We start from the raw sequence: 15,391 nt of genomic DNA on the forward strand, positions 1-15,391 counted from the left end.
GTCAGAATGTTTCAGTTTTTGACATATTCAAGAAATTCATGGGTCATAGACCTTAATGTGAAAAGGAAAACAGCTCAGTCATAAGTGAACAAAAAACCTCTCAAGATAGAAGGCAGGAATAACAACTTTTTTTAATCAATCAAACCTTGGATTTAATCTCACAAGTTGATTTTTCTCCAGGCCACAGATTGGAAAAGTCTATACAGTTCTAAAGAAGAATCAAAATCCTAAAGGTCTAGAATCTAGAAGTGTTCTACCATGCCATGGCCATACTGTGCTATGGAATTACCTGGTAGAATTTACATGTGCTCTGAAAGAAAAGTTCATGAGCTGCCCGTCCCACGCAAGTCCAGTGAGGACAACTACCACTGCATTGCTCGTACTTTATTCACCTCTTACCTTCTTTAGAAGATTTCACCCTTGTGGTTCTCTTCTGCACAACAACACACCTACAGCAATTCCTCCATTTTATTAGAAATGGTTTTCCTTTGGCAGACATTGCCCCTAGTACTTGGAAGCTTTTAGTAATTTCTTCAAGTTTTGACAGCAAGCAGCTTTTCAGAATTTGAAGCACTTACAACAAAAGAAGTATCTTCAATCTGGACCATATATCAGGTAATGTACATAACTCAGCTGCTTCTGCAGCTCTCCTCGCTCTCCCATGGAAAAGTATTAATGCAAAAGTTTACTTTTAATTGGCAGTTCCCCAAGTTATTAGAAGTAGTCACAACGTGCACTGTGAAACACCCAACAATATACTTGTTGCCTTCAATGCATAGTGAACAGCAAACAGGAAATTTATCTGACAATCAGTTATGAGAGAAAGAAAAGGCACCACGCAATTCTTTATTCTTTTCACACTATTCTTTGTTCTATGTAGAATCTTCCATGGCACTGGATGGATGAGTTACTCAGTCCCACCTCTTACCCTCTATGCTTATACTCAAAAACTAGACTCAAAACTACTGTCTGGATTGCTGTAGAAGTTGCATCATAGCTTTAGATGGCTGAATGCCACTTTTACCAAGCTTTTTTCTTATTTTATGATTAACAATGTCCAATATGAATGCCACTTGAAATAATAAAATAACCACCATGGCAGGAAACATTTATTTTAGTTAAAGACAAAATAGTTTGCTAAGTAGCTAAGAATTCCATTAATGTAAAGAAATCCATGTATTTTATTTCAGAAACCAAACGGATTGATCTTCTACAGTTACTGAGATAAGTTAAACTGAGGTTACACGCAGTGACGCCTGGTAAGTCTGCAAAAAGTTAACCACAAACTAAACTACCTCAAATGTGAAAAACTTCTACAGCACTCAGGGCCACTGACACATACAATTTTTAATATAGCAAATGTGCACTAGGTTTCTCACAATATGCCACATTTTAAAATACCAGTTAGGATGGGAAACAAAGAATAATCAACGGACCAGTGAGCAGAGAATGGAGGAAAAGCCATCTGCTAAAGTGAATACAACTTGGTTTTGGCAGGTGCTTACTTACATCAATATATTTTCTTTCCCTTGCAGTGCTGGAAGAAGTTATATCCATCCAAGGCTTTCTACATCCACAAAAGGTTTGTAAGTCAAAGGAGGAGAAATATTCCACCCTCAACAAATAGTAGAAAAAAATAAGCAGGGTATTCTGTGACTATCACAGGAAATCTGGCCTGTCTGAAGGTTCTGCAGAACAGCACTTATGGATTCATGGCCTTACACTGCTTGCAAATGATCTCAATGTACTTTCTCTCCCAATACAACTGCAGAGAAAGGATTTTAAGTGTGTTACAGGAAGGTAATTTAGATAGGAGTAAGTTTAAATTCTTCAAAATACTGTAACTGGGAAACTACTGGCCAAAAATGAGTATTCTAACAAGGAAACTCCTTCAGGAAATAATCTGCAAAGAAAAGATCAGCGAAATTAATCATGGCTAGAGGAAGTAAAAGGTTCTAGGAGTGCTTTTGTTACTAATTTATGACTCTCAAGTTGTGATAGAGGTTAGCTACAAACATATTTCCTTTCCAGTAATCACCCTTCTGTATAAACGTAATTTTCTCTTTAAGACTCAGTAAAATACTACTGTGAAGATGTACCCTGCCAGTTCCTTGAAAAAGATCTTATTTCCATAATAAAAATTTTTTAATCAGACTATGTTTCTTCATAAAATAGTTACGCTTTTGCCACGTTTCATGTAACAGCCGCAAAATGTCGTGCCAAAATTTCATGCCAAACTTGAAACAGCCTCTTAGCTTTTCTTTAAAGCAACTTTTTCTTAAGCAAATAATGCAAACCTTTCTCCTAAATTGGAGAAAATCTCCTTTCTGTCTCAAATTATTTCACATGAAAGACAGCCTGAACTATAAGATCTCTTAAGAATAAAATTTAAAGATGAGGAGAAGCGGAAGGACGAAGAACAAGACAAGCAGGACAATTTAAAAAAAAGAAAAAAGCCTGAGAAATAGAAATAAAACCTTGGACAAGAAAGCAGAAACTGCATTCTCATTGTAAACTATATCATTACACCAATGTATTTTTTTTTGTATTCTGATTTGTTTCTATTCTAAGTAATTAATGTATTTCAACATATTCGTCCAACAGTTGGTCAACAAGGAAATGCTAGATCTGATCTTTTTTGCAAGTACAAATGAAAAAAATCCTTACATGCCTGAAAAATTATTTCTTTCACTAGTTATTTTGGATTTTTCACAAAGTGCTATTCTGCCTCAGAAAACCTGATGCATTGTAGAGATTGTTTACATTTAAGAAACTCCATTGCTACCTCATAAAACTGAAGAATAACTGTTTTAATGCAGAAAATGTTTTTATTGCCCAGAAAACACACGTGAAAAAAGCATTGTCACTTAAAGCTCTGCAGCTCCAACCAGCACTGAAAAATGGATTATCTGACATTTTTAGTCTCCACATTTGCCATGCAATGCCAATATATGATGGCTTCAGCTTTACTCATTTCTTCTCTTCAATTTAGAAGTATACTAAACAGATTAGTTTGAAGTACAGTAATTAGGGGACTTAATTCTTTGCCATGGTTCATGCTCTTTATGCCTGGCCAGAACATCCCTATTACAAGTGGCACTTTGTTGAAACAGCATTTATTTTGACTGTCCTTTAATGTACAGAGGAACTCATTAATTTCTTCCATTAACCACAGAAGTCCTTTCTACAAGTTTAAAGAAATTAGAATATTTACAGTAGTTCAACTGTCATGGAGAGATCTAAAGCACATGTCAGCACCAAACCACAGACTTGAGAATTCTCAGTCTCAGATTGTGCTCCTTTTTTAAATGGAAAATAATCCTTGTAAATTGTGAACTCCCCAGATGGTAACAGTCAAAGATTGTTTTCAAACCTGTTTCAATAGTATCTTTAATTTATTGCACACAAGCAGTAATTCATATTACATAAATCAAGCAAACTGTATCTTGTGTAATCTTATTGCTGTCAAACTGCCTTAATTAAGCACTTCTGCTTGAATGCCTGTGCACAGAAATGAGCTAGCTCTACATAATTCTGATGATGACAGGATTAGTATCTGGTTCATTAATCCTAGTTCATGCTTCTAGAGTTAAGAATATTTTACACAACTGAAATAAATCTTATTCTCATAAATCTGAACAAACTCCTGGGTTTTGTTTAAAGTTTCCTATTCCCAAGAAGTGATGCAAACTTTATACAGAATTCTTGCCTACATTTTGCTTCACATTGGAAGGGTTACAAAGCTACGAAAGACCATTTTTCCCCTTTAGATTTTAAAATTAAGATGGCTATACCAAAATTAATCCAGTTTTATTATATTACTGGCTATCACAAAATGCATTTTAAAAATGTAGCCTTTGAAATACTTTCACATCCTGTGCCTGATTTCTCATACTTGGAATCAAAAGCTGCACAATACTTTTTTCCTCTGAATTTGCTTGTGCATACAGTGGAAGTTTCAGTTTCCTGGAATTCCAAATAAGTGTGTGGTTGTTTGAATAAACAACCATGTTACACCACTCCAATATCTCCCCATTTCCCCCAAAAATGAACTAGCAGATGAAGTCAGTTACTACGAATACAAGTGCACTCTTCTTAGAGAAGGTTGATTCTGAAACAGTAACACTGGAATCTTTTCAACCACACCTTTTCCATGGAAGTCATGGCAAATAAATACATGCCCATAATAGACTATAGACTTGTCTTTTGAAACACCTGAAGGACAATATACTAGCCTTCTTTATTTCTGTTGCCCAGACCCAAGCAAGATGAACTCCAATTTACTCCTAATGTAGCAGAACATCTGTTTTTTAAGTAGGGCTTTTGAATTTTGAATCAGTGTGCAGGTTTTGGCTGGGATAGAGTTTATTTTCTTCACAGTAGCTAATATGGGGTATGTTCTGGATTTGTGCTGGAAACAGGGCTGATAATGCAGAGATGTTTTAGCTACTGCTGAGCAGAGCTCACACAGTCAAGGCCTCTTCTGCTCCCTACACTGCCCCACCAGCCAGCAGGCTGGGGGTGCATAGAGATGGGGGGACACAGCTGGGACAGCTGACCAGGCTGTCCAGAGGGATATTCCACACTGTATGATGTCAGGCTCAGCATGTAAAGCTGGGGGAAGGATGACGTAGGGGGGACATTCGGAGTATGAGATTCAACTTTAAAATTACTCAATCCAAAAGGAGAAAAGTTCACTGTCTGTAAAATAAATCTCTGCAAAGATGTCCATTTGTAAAAGGAGACAGAAAACCAAAGAGTTCATTGATCTAGAATAATTCCTTTAATACATGCTAATGTTTTATAAGTAGCAGTCTGCCTTGCTAGCTCTGAGGTAAATGAAGCTACACACAATGTCCTAGCTATTTTTAAAAACTGGCAATGATCATAACCAAATTAAAGGAGGAACTTTGCACAACAGACATTTGTGTTACATATCAAGTATGTGAAACATGATTTAAACTGACACAATTTCTAAAGGAAGGCAAAGTATTAAGACACTTCCAGTGTGTTTGCAGAAACTGCCATGGATATGTTGCTCACGACGCACCTGGAACACACACTCAGATATTACTTGTTTCTCTAGGAGTAAATTTTTCCATAAGGCTCATCCTGGAATTGTGTGTGTTCAGAAACGTATCACAACAAGCTTTTCATTGCTTATCAAAGCCACAGTTAAGCTTTTGCAGATACAAATCACAAGTGAAAAATTGCTTGATAATTAATGTTATTCTTACCTGGAACTTTGTCAACAGATGCAAAAACAGAGCGTTGCACTGTAGGATCACTGCTACCACGTCGGGACTGATCATAAAATCTGAATGGAAGGTGCTGGGCTGCTGTAGAGCTATGTCCAAAGCCCATAACTTCAGTTGAAGGCTGAACAGGAAGATCCAGGAGAGCTATGTTTAATCACAATTGACAATTTTTGTTACTAAAAATACATAAAAGGAAGAACAGGTGAAAAGAAAATTGATAGTTTGTTCAGGATTTTAAGAGGTAAATGAGATTGTTTAACATAATTTGGCTGTATTTACCTCTTAATTATGGCTACAATTGCATTGGAAGAGAGACAACATTTCTGGCAACCTTTTCTATCATTGCTGTCCACATCACATTCCCACAAGGGAAACCTCAGAAGACAGTGGAGGACAGAAAAAGGATTAATCTTGCATTAAACAAGCCATAGGAGGTTTGTTTTTTTTTTAAAACCTTCTATTTTTCTCTGTACAAGTACAGTCACTCCTTAGATACAAGACACTGCAGAAAGCCACTTAAAGACACAATTCACAGAGAAATCAGAAAAAAACCTCCCATCTTTGCATTACCATTCAATCTAAAATTCTAGTACAAAAATAGACCTGTATTAACCTCTAACTTGCTTTAAATCTATTAACATGAAGCAAACCATAAAAGTATGACATATCTCTTCTGTGAACTCAAAGCATACAACAGAACCATAAACTACTAAAATAATCTTAAATAATCTATAATCAGAATAATTGTCTGGCCAACTCAATTTTAATAGCAGCTTTGACTTTGTTTTTCACAACTCTGATTAATTCATTATTGCTCTTGCATAATCCAAGTGACTGAGCTAGCTGGCATCCTTTGTCACTTCCCCACCTATTTTCCTTCCTGTATTTCAGTTTCCTTCTCTGTACTCACCAACACATTCATTCAGTTTACATTTATTTATTCTTCACTCACTCAATAGTCAAGTAACATTGAACCACTCCTTACCATTTACTCAAATTAACTCTTCCCTTCATCTCCTCACATGCATTTCACCCAAACACAGAAATCTGGGTGCTGATAGTTCACTCATCCCTTTGTATTGCTCACCCATCACCACAACCAAGCATTAAGCATTATCATCAACAGCATCAGGACACCATTCAACTCAGGACTCAGCCAAGATGAGCTCCAATTTAGTCCTAAGGCAGTAGAACATCTGCTTTCTAAGCAGGGCATTTGATTTTATATCACTGAACCACATTTTAAGAGAAATGCCGAGTTTTGTGAAATGATTGGCAGATAGTGGTAACAAGACAGGATTCCTTATTTTTCATCCTTTCTTTGACATGTCTATCATTAAATATGAAAACACGTATTTTAACCCAATAAAGTATATTGCTTGGAGAGTAGACACTGGTTTACAGCTTCCTGTGGCACATCACTTTGATTTTTCTAACATATCCTTATGTTAAAGAGTGACAAGCTATGACATAGAGAATAATTTAAAAACAGCCATTCACCTGCAATTCTCTGCATTTTCATTCGCCGGGCTTGGATCCGGCCTTTCGCCAGACGCTGTTTTGCAATAATACAGCGAATGTGATCGGAAAACACAAACGTAGCTTGAAGGATAGGGAAGGGTTTGGAGTGAGGACTCGAGGCAGGCTTGTGTATTGTTATGTTCAGAGCTCTACTGTCATCCTCTACCCCGGTCACCTGCATATCCTAAAAAGAAACAGAAGGCAAGTAGCTAATGAAAGTTAGCACTTTAAAACTACAGATTGAATATCAACATTAAAGTAAAATCCTATGAACACTCCACTGAAGCTCCTAAAAATCAGTTTCCATGTTAAAAAAACAAAAAGACCATGCAAGTTGCACAACCTTTCATTTAGGTATTCAGAAATTAGTCCTTACAGAGATTAAGTCAGTTTAAGATTCAATTAATTTATCTGAGCATAGGAAATTTTCAGGAAATACAGTGTTGACTAGGCAAGAAAGACAAATAAATAAGAAAAACTAAAAGCTTTTGAAATCAAGTAGATAAGCATAGATTTTAAAGTAACAACCTGTCACCTTCCCTACCCATTAAGGAAAGCACTTGAACTCAATCCTAATTGTATACAATTTACGTGTTCAAATGAACATAGTCCCATACATATCGGGAAAGACACCTCACTTTCTAATTAGCTATATAAACTTCTTTAGAAAACCAGAAGTAGTTTAAAAGGCAAGAAATAGAAAAAAAGAAATAAAAGAAACAAGTATGGAACAACAAGAAAGCATAGTACAGAGCTTAAATATATGAGCTAGTACTGGTATTACTATTTATCCAACATAAATGTAGATGTTTCAGCTGTGAAAAAGTAATGACCCAGATTAAAACTTCTCCTACCTGCAAGAGGCCTGCAAATTTAACTACTCCCCATCCAAGTCTGGCAATATCTGGCTCAACCAGACTCATCTGGTAAATATCCACAGCCAGGAATCTTTGAACTTGACCCCCATCCTTTGTTATGACTGTACAAGCAATTAGATCACTGTTATCTGAAGAAGGAAAAAAGGTACAATTGATACTGAAGTTAAAGATTCTGCATTTTTTTTGTTTTATACAACATAAAAACCAGTAAAATTTAATTTTGCTTATCAAAACGTCTAAACAAGTAGATAACACCGTATCTCACACTAGAAACATCTGTGGGATAGATACAAAGCTACAAGTGGAAGCTCTTCGCAGCAGCAGCTCATACAACCAGAGAAAACAGCCATAAATCATGGTTTGGGAGTTGATTAAATTCTTTGTGCATAACACAGAACCAGAGGTTACTGAAAAAAGGTTGTGGAATTTCTGTCACCAAAGGTTTTCAAGTTTCAAAAAACCAAACCAAATACTTCCTCAAATCAACCTCCTCTTCTCCCAACCCCCCCGCCCCCCCCAACAGAGAGGTCTCTTCTAACTAATATTTCTATGATTCTACCAATTACCCTTTACCAGTAGGTTCCATGCAAAACTGGTTGGGTAGTAGGAGAGAAAAGGAGGAAATATGGAACCCTAATACAATTAAAAGAGGATAATTACTGCTAATTTAGTGAGCAATTAAAAAAAAAATTCAAAATATAAGTTTAATCAGTATATACTATGCTGGTCATTTTCTGCAATGCCTACACTACATGGTTCAGCTACATGGGGATTGATTGCTATCACATTCTCATATGCCCTAGAAGGCTCAAGAAATCCAGACGACTAGCAAATATTACTACAGGAACCTATGGGAGATTTCTTCCCCAGTGGAGACACCAGAAAAAAAAATAAATCATAGCCTACATTGCCACTTTAGATGTCCTATGTTTAGCAAAGAAAATCCAACTGAAATATTATTAGAATGTCATTGGTGCAATAATCTGAACAATAAAAGAGAATATATATTAAATGTAGCAGAAGCTCTAGATTTTTAATCCAAAAGTGAACCTGTATTCATATATATTTTATACGTAGACATGCAGAAGTGGTAACACACATGCAGATCCAATACATCCCTCCATAAATTAATTTCTAATAAGTAAATTAGTCCACCTTTTTGTTTATAACAAGCTGGAAAGCTTCAAGTTTTTTATCAATATTTCTCAGTCATGGGAAAACAAGAATAATGCAAGTCTCATTTATACTGAACTGGCCTATGAATTTAGGCTATAATGTTACTTCTTTCAGTTTAGCTAAGAAATAACAGCTTTACATGTATCATCATTTACCTCTTGGCCATGGCATTTAAAACACTGTCTCTAACAGAATCAGCAGCCTGAAACCAAGCACTGAGGCTTTTAATTTGAGCTGCCAGCGAACTTCACACAAACAGTGAGCTGCTGAATCAGATGAAAGCAGCCACCTACATCAGACACCTACAAACTCACATGCAGTCTAAGATAAGCAGTTATCACATAACACTGAATGCTTCAAAACTATTTACAGTAAAAAGCCAGTACTGGAAAGTAACAGTGTATCTCATTCTGGTGGCAGCATATCTAGCAATATAGAATGCATCTTCTGTGGAATACCTGACTCATTTCTAAACATACAGTCATAAACTGTGCTGACAACCTTGCAACACTGAAAGGTGTACAATGAACATATGCACACCAAAAATATTAAAATGTCTCTTTGCAAGAAGCTTTCACCTTTCACATCAAGCTCCCATAAAACACCAGCATTGCATTCAGAGGAAAAAAATATGCCATTTTGATAAGGTGAATTTTGCAGGATTTTTCAAAATGAAAACACTACTGAAATAATTACTGGGTATTGTTAACCTCTACTCCTTCTTGACACAATGTGTATATGAACGAGCATAACCACTGAAGACATCTCAATCTTCAGGAAAAATTAAAAAGCATTGTAATAACGTAGATTGAGGAAAAACTGTGAGATTGAAAATGTCTCCAAAGTGATAATTAAAAGACACAAAATTATACTAAATGTTTACTAAACAGTATCTCAGGAGTGTATCTGGAACTACCAAAACACCTCTGCAAAAGATTCAGTTTTATCTCTGATATAATCTGTAATCCCTTGGGAATAGCTCAACATCCTGTTCAACTATGGGAGTAAAAGCTTCCACATGTCAACTTCAACATGACAGAAGAGATGTGAAGAACTCGAGGGCAGGGAGTGAAGGGAAGTGGGTGGGACACAATGACCAAATCCCAGTATCCGTAAGGCAGCACAGTGTAGTTGCTGGAGTAACTACCTCCAGTCTCTTGAAATTCATGAAAGGTTTAAGTGCATTTTGAACAGGTAAGAGCAGAATAGAAGAAATCCTCCAACGATCAGTTCATTTAGAAAACTAACATACTAGGAAACCAGATTAAAGACTCCAAATCCTTTATGTCCTAACATTTAGATCCTGGAATACTTATTAACAATCTCTTAAAAAAATAAATACAAGAAACATTTCAAATCCAGGGGAAGACAAACGTAAAACAATCATCCTTGGTAGTCAATCACACAAAAAAGAGAACTATTTGGGGTTTTTAACTTTTTCTTTTAAAGTCCAGCAATTTTTCCAGGTCATAAAGTATTTGGGAAATTGAGGGACTACTTACTCAAGTCAAGAACATCATCTGCCTTGATCAGATCTTCCTCCCTTGTAAGTGGTAACTGCGTTTCCAGCTCATCTTGCAAGTGCAGTGATAGCGAACGGAGCATGAAAAAAACTCTGATTGCCTTGAGAAATTAAAGTAAGAATATTAAATACTGCTGCGCTAAGTACTACGTATTTTAACAGAATCTTACTAATGTATTTTTACTTTTACAACACCTACTTTTTAAACTGAGAAAAAGTAATTTAAAAGTTAGTTACAAAAAGGATATAGAAGAAGTGAAAACATGCTGTTTATTTTCAGTGAAGTAGAAGAAGCAGAGCTTTTATGCCACTGGCACACTTACATAGATCGTGCCTGACAGGGAAATGATCACCAGAGCTGTTTAAGCAAAAATAACAATCTTGGATTTTGTTTATTTAAATAATTATTTTAAGACAATTACAATGCCTCTATGCTACAGAGAACTGCACAACCAACCTCCAGGACTCTCACATTTTAAACTTAAAACAGTAATAACTTTTCTGGCTGAGTCTATCTAAGATGTCTAAAAGTTTGAGAGAAAACAGTGGGGATTTTTGGGTTCTAATTTGTTGTGTTCATCAAAACTAACCACATGTAATACTGCATTCTCAGAGAATTTAATCTTTATTCTCAGAAGGTCTAGATCAGGGCAAAGCATTCTGAAAGCTCCCTGAGTCCCAAGGAACTGCTCAACAGCTGCTCTGTGAAATTAATATTCTTGTTTTGATTTAGAATTTAATGACATATGGCATTCAAAGGCCATATAAAGTGCCAAAGAACAATCATAATTTTATTAGCCACATTTTGAAAGGCACCATTTATCATCATCTTCCATTACAGGAACTGTATTTTCAATACAGCAAATGAAAAATAATTTTTTATTACTTCCGGTGTTTTGTTTTTTTCAACATAGTTTCCTACATAGTAATTCTGTGCTATACTGTAAATTAACTGCTGCCTTACAATAAAAGCATCAAATTTATGGAACAGATGCAGTGCCCAGGAAGTATTAGGAAAAATAAATCTAAACTGCCTTAATGCAAAACTCTTCACCCCTCTGTTTTTAAAACTGTCTGTGTTTTAAAACTGTCGACACTGTGGCTCCTGGGAACCAGAAATGTGATTGCTTGGCCAGCTCTCATACTGGTGGTGTTTTCAGAAACTTCTGGCAGAACTGGGATGAAGAGAGGGAAGTCACATCTGGCTCTTCCATGAACTGACATCAGAGCAGATGAATTTGGTATGCTGTTGAAACCTCATAGGGCAATATGATTACTCACAGCAAGAATGTCAAGGATATCAAACAAAAACATGATATTAACACTCCCTTATGAATAAAAGCTGAGTCACTTCATAATTGGAGGTGATCTCTCCCATTTAGGTGGATTGCATTCTAATGTATTGTGGGTTTACTGAAATTAAATAGGATTACTACAAAGCAGTTCCACTACCAGATGCTTCCAGAAGAATTTGTGGTATTGCATTTAAAGGTTTCTAAAGCCAATCAAGAACAGCAACATCCTTACATTTTTGGTAAACCAAAAGGCAAACCCAACATGTTTTTGTTTTAATTTGGAGTGCAGCCATGACTCAGCCTGCTTTCACTTATTTTCCTATTTCTGTCCGTGGCAGAGCATTAATTTTCCTTGCATATATTCCCTATAAAACTAGTGTCACTCGTATCCAAATACGTAGTCACATGTATTGCAGAATGATCTACCAGAATAGGAAAGAAAATGATAACTTTAGCCTTTTTTTAAGGATAAAATAGGAAAAAAAGCATGAACATCAGATGAAAAGGGAACTATATTGTGCTTCTTACCATACTGATAGCCCTCAGTTTGCTAATAATACCAATATAAACCCAAAAACATGTGATTTGTTACTTCCTATTAGATCTCAATAAAACAAGAGAGCAGTTCTGTGGCCTAGAACTTTTTCAACCGACTTCTGTTTTCTTGGGTAAGTAGGAACAAATACGAATTGCAATCTACATTAAAGAACTAAGGACTTCCTATAACAAAAGAAGAAGTGAGAGCCAAAAAAATCTGATCTCTAGCAGCTAAGAACTCATGATAAAACCAAAGTACAAAGCTACTTCACTTGCTAGTGCAATAAAGCTTGACAACTTTTTTCAGAAACCCATGAGATGCTCAGAATTGAGTCACTGTTCATTTCAAACTCTCAGCAGAAAGGACTTCCAGCAGGTTAAGCGGCAGCAGCAACGTCACAAGATACAGCTCAAGCTCAGCATATTGTTATGGCAATTCAGCCTGAGAGGAAGCCTAGCTAGAGTTCTTGCTGATGGGAAAGACCATTCCATCCCAAAGAATTTACAGGAATATTTATATTGATTTTTCCATTTCCACCAACAGAAATGAAGCTATTCCTTATTTAGCACATAAAAACCATGGAGCAATCAGTTTCCATTAACATGCATTTCATAGAATCATTCTGTTAACTTCCTGAGAGAATTCTAGGAAGCATTTTTCCTTTCTAGGAACAATACTTTTAGATAATTCATTGTACTTTATCAAACTAAACTTGCTGTGATAAAAAAAGTTGTGTGGCTTACAAGAAGTAATGAAAGCACAAATTTTCAGAAGATTCCTGGAAATAAGTTTTTTTCTTCAAGACTACTTGAATATACTTACACATACACTTAAATAAATGCAAAGCTACCTGACGAACAGCACTTTTCAAATTATAATGTCATGCAGTAATGTATCTATAAGACTTACTGGCACTGCAAGGCTTATAGGACATCACCAGAACAGACTGATCTTTTTTGCTAAGTCTAGAAACACAAGCAATATGAAACCAGCCAGCCTTCCTGTGGAGATTCTTAATAAAAGAATATAATGAAAGATAAGACTGAGATATCAGATCACAAAAGGAAACTGACAATACATTAATGAGTGCCATCAAAATGCCTCTTAAGGTAGATGTCTCCATGGTCTAAAAAACTAAAACCTCAGTACAATAATATACTGAATTGACGAGACACAAGAAACTGTAGAGAAAAAGCTTATCCACCTGGACAAGTAAAAATCATATAATGTACACACAGGTCTGTCTTCATCAAATTTTGATTTTATGCATGACACTTGTAATCAAGCAGCTTTCAAGGAAAAATGTTCATATTTCTAGAAATGTTCAAAGCCTTTGACATCATTCTGTCATGAACTAATGTAAGATCTTACTCTTCGTGTTCTTTCCACATCTCCACAAGGCAATCTTTTCACAAAATCAATACCAGTCAGCGGCGTCCCCGTTGGAGGCAACAAGATTGAGGCATCCATCATCAAGTACTCTACATTCATGGGCTTAATCTATAAAAATATTTTAACATTGATTACTATACAGAACAATAAGCATCTGCACCGTTACTTTCAAATACAAGTAATAGCTGCATATTTTAAGACAAAGTAATTATTAGAAGGAGTTCTAAGAATTTTTTATACTATCCATTTGTTTTAAGCTCCTTACACGCAGTATCTATTTTATATTTGCTCATCGTTCCCTAACACACTTTAGGGAACTGGATTAGGAAACTGAAGTTTCCATACTGAAAAAACACAGGAAAAACTCAAAAAGATTCCAGAAGAAAGGTTATTTCATAAGTACCAAAAATGAAAGTCACTAGGTCTGGTTTTAACTTCAATCACAAGAAAGTTTCCCATATATTTTTCTTTCTAAAAAGAACCCTTTGGTCTCTAATAATGCAATAACTTTCACAATAGACAATTCCCTTCAATCTTGCCAGCAACAGAGTCTCTCCCCAACATGGTTGCTTATTTTAATTAATATATTATGTTTGAAATATCTGTTCTTCTGTATCCTTGGACAATTTAATCCAAGTTATTTTATAAACACATGCTCTGAGCTTCCTTTTGCCAGAAAGTGAGCTGGAATTCCTAAAAATAGATAAAAGCCCTTTCCACAGCTCGTACAATATTCTGCACAGAATGTGGTCAAATGGGCATTCCAAAAGAACCAACAGCAACTGGAAGCATTTCTGGCCACTGTCCCATGGTCAGATACCATAAAAGAAGCAGATGGAAACAAGGGCCAACATTTTCTAACTGCAGTCTTCAACTGCTGCCTTCACACACACAAACTCAAAACCAGTCTAGACAATTTTTCTGCTATCAGAACAACTGATCTAAATCACTGGATTAACAAATTCAATTAATGTGAACAAAGAGAACACAACTAAAATTTCTAACAAATAACTACTTCACATGCAATTCACATGAGCATACACTGGTTTAAACAACATTTTAGATCATAAAGGTGAACAATGTTAAAAAAAGAACCCCACTGCTGAAAGCAAATATACTAAGGACTACAGTGTCCAATTTACTTGCTCCTCTGAACTTGTTCTCATCTACCATTGATGAAGAGATAACTTTTTCCTTTCTTTGTCATTCAGAAAGAGCAAGCATACTTCTGCCTTTGAGAAGTTCTATCCTGTTATTTATATCACTCATCTGACAAGACAACATCACCTTTACTTAGCACTTAAATCAGTCCACCCAGCAAGTAATCTGAGAGGTAGGCAAATAAATATACTTTAAGGAAAAGAAAATTCAAGTTCCAGGTCGTAGCTCTGTTTTTTATGACAAATTAAAAAATGCAGTCTCAGAGATAAAACAGAAAAACCTACACATATACCGAACTTTCAACATAAAACTGATGCTCATATTGGTTGTACTTCTTAAACTAAAAGTACAGCAATGCTTAACTACTAAAAAATTGAATGTTAGACTAAATGCTTCTATGATTTAGGCTGGTAAGATGCTTCCCATATTAAAAGACTTATTGCAACACACCAACTGTAGATTGTGCTTTTTGAAAAAGACAACTAGTGATTGCTCATTAAATCCCTCTACTACTGGGGAAAAAACCCTGCAACTGACTACCCCAAGTATTTTTATCTGAATTCTAACCTAAGAATTGAAACAGGTAATTAGTTTCAAAACATGCTTACAGGTTAAACACGAACTGTCTGAGACGAAACTTAGTAATATGT

At 35.8% G+C, this 15,391-nt stretch overlaps 1 protein-coding gene across 4 annotated transcripts in view; it reads right to left on the bottom strand.

Moving 5' to 3' along the window:
- Nucleotides 1–15,391, bottom strand: part of CLEC16A (C-type lectin domain containing 16A) — a 64,327-nt gene that overhangs the window by 16,010 nt on the left and 32,926 nt on the right. For 3 of the 4 annotated variants that reach the window (XM_051632192.1, XM_051632195.1, XM_051632193.1), the window contains exons 17-21: nucleotides 13,560–13,688; nucleotides 10,336–10,456; nucleotides 7,634–7,785; nucleotides 6,759–6,963; nucleotides 5,238–5,402 (exon numbers count right to left, since the gene is read on the bottom strand). In XM_051632192.1, the coding sequence (XP_051488152.1) occupies nucleotides 5,238–5,402; nucleotides 6,759–6,963; nucleotides 7,634–7,785; nucleotides 10,336–10,456; nucleotides 13,560–13,688 (772 nt within the window). Of the gene's footprint in view, nucleotides 1–5,237; nucleotides 5,403–6,758; nucleotides 6,964–7,633; nucleotides 7,786–10,335; nucleotides 10,457–13,559; nucleotides 13,689–15,391 lie in introns of those variants that run through there. The other variant, XM_051632194.1, reaches the window with a different exon arrangement.

The sequence above is a fragment of the Apus apus genome, chromosome 14, assembly GCF_020740795.1.
Source record: "Apus apus isolate bApuApu2 chromosome 14, bApuApu2.pri.cur, whole genome shotgun sequence".
Taxonomy (NCBI): Eukaryota; Metazoa; Chordata; class Aves; order Apodiformes; family Apodidae; genus Apus; species Apus apus.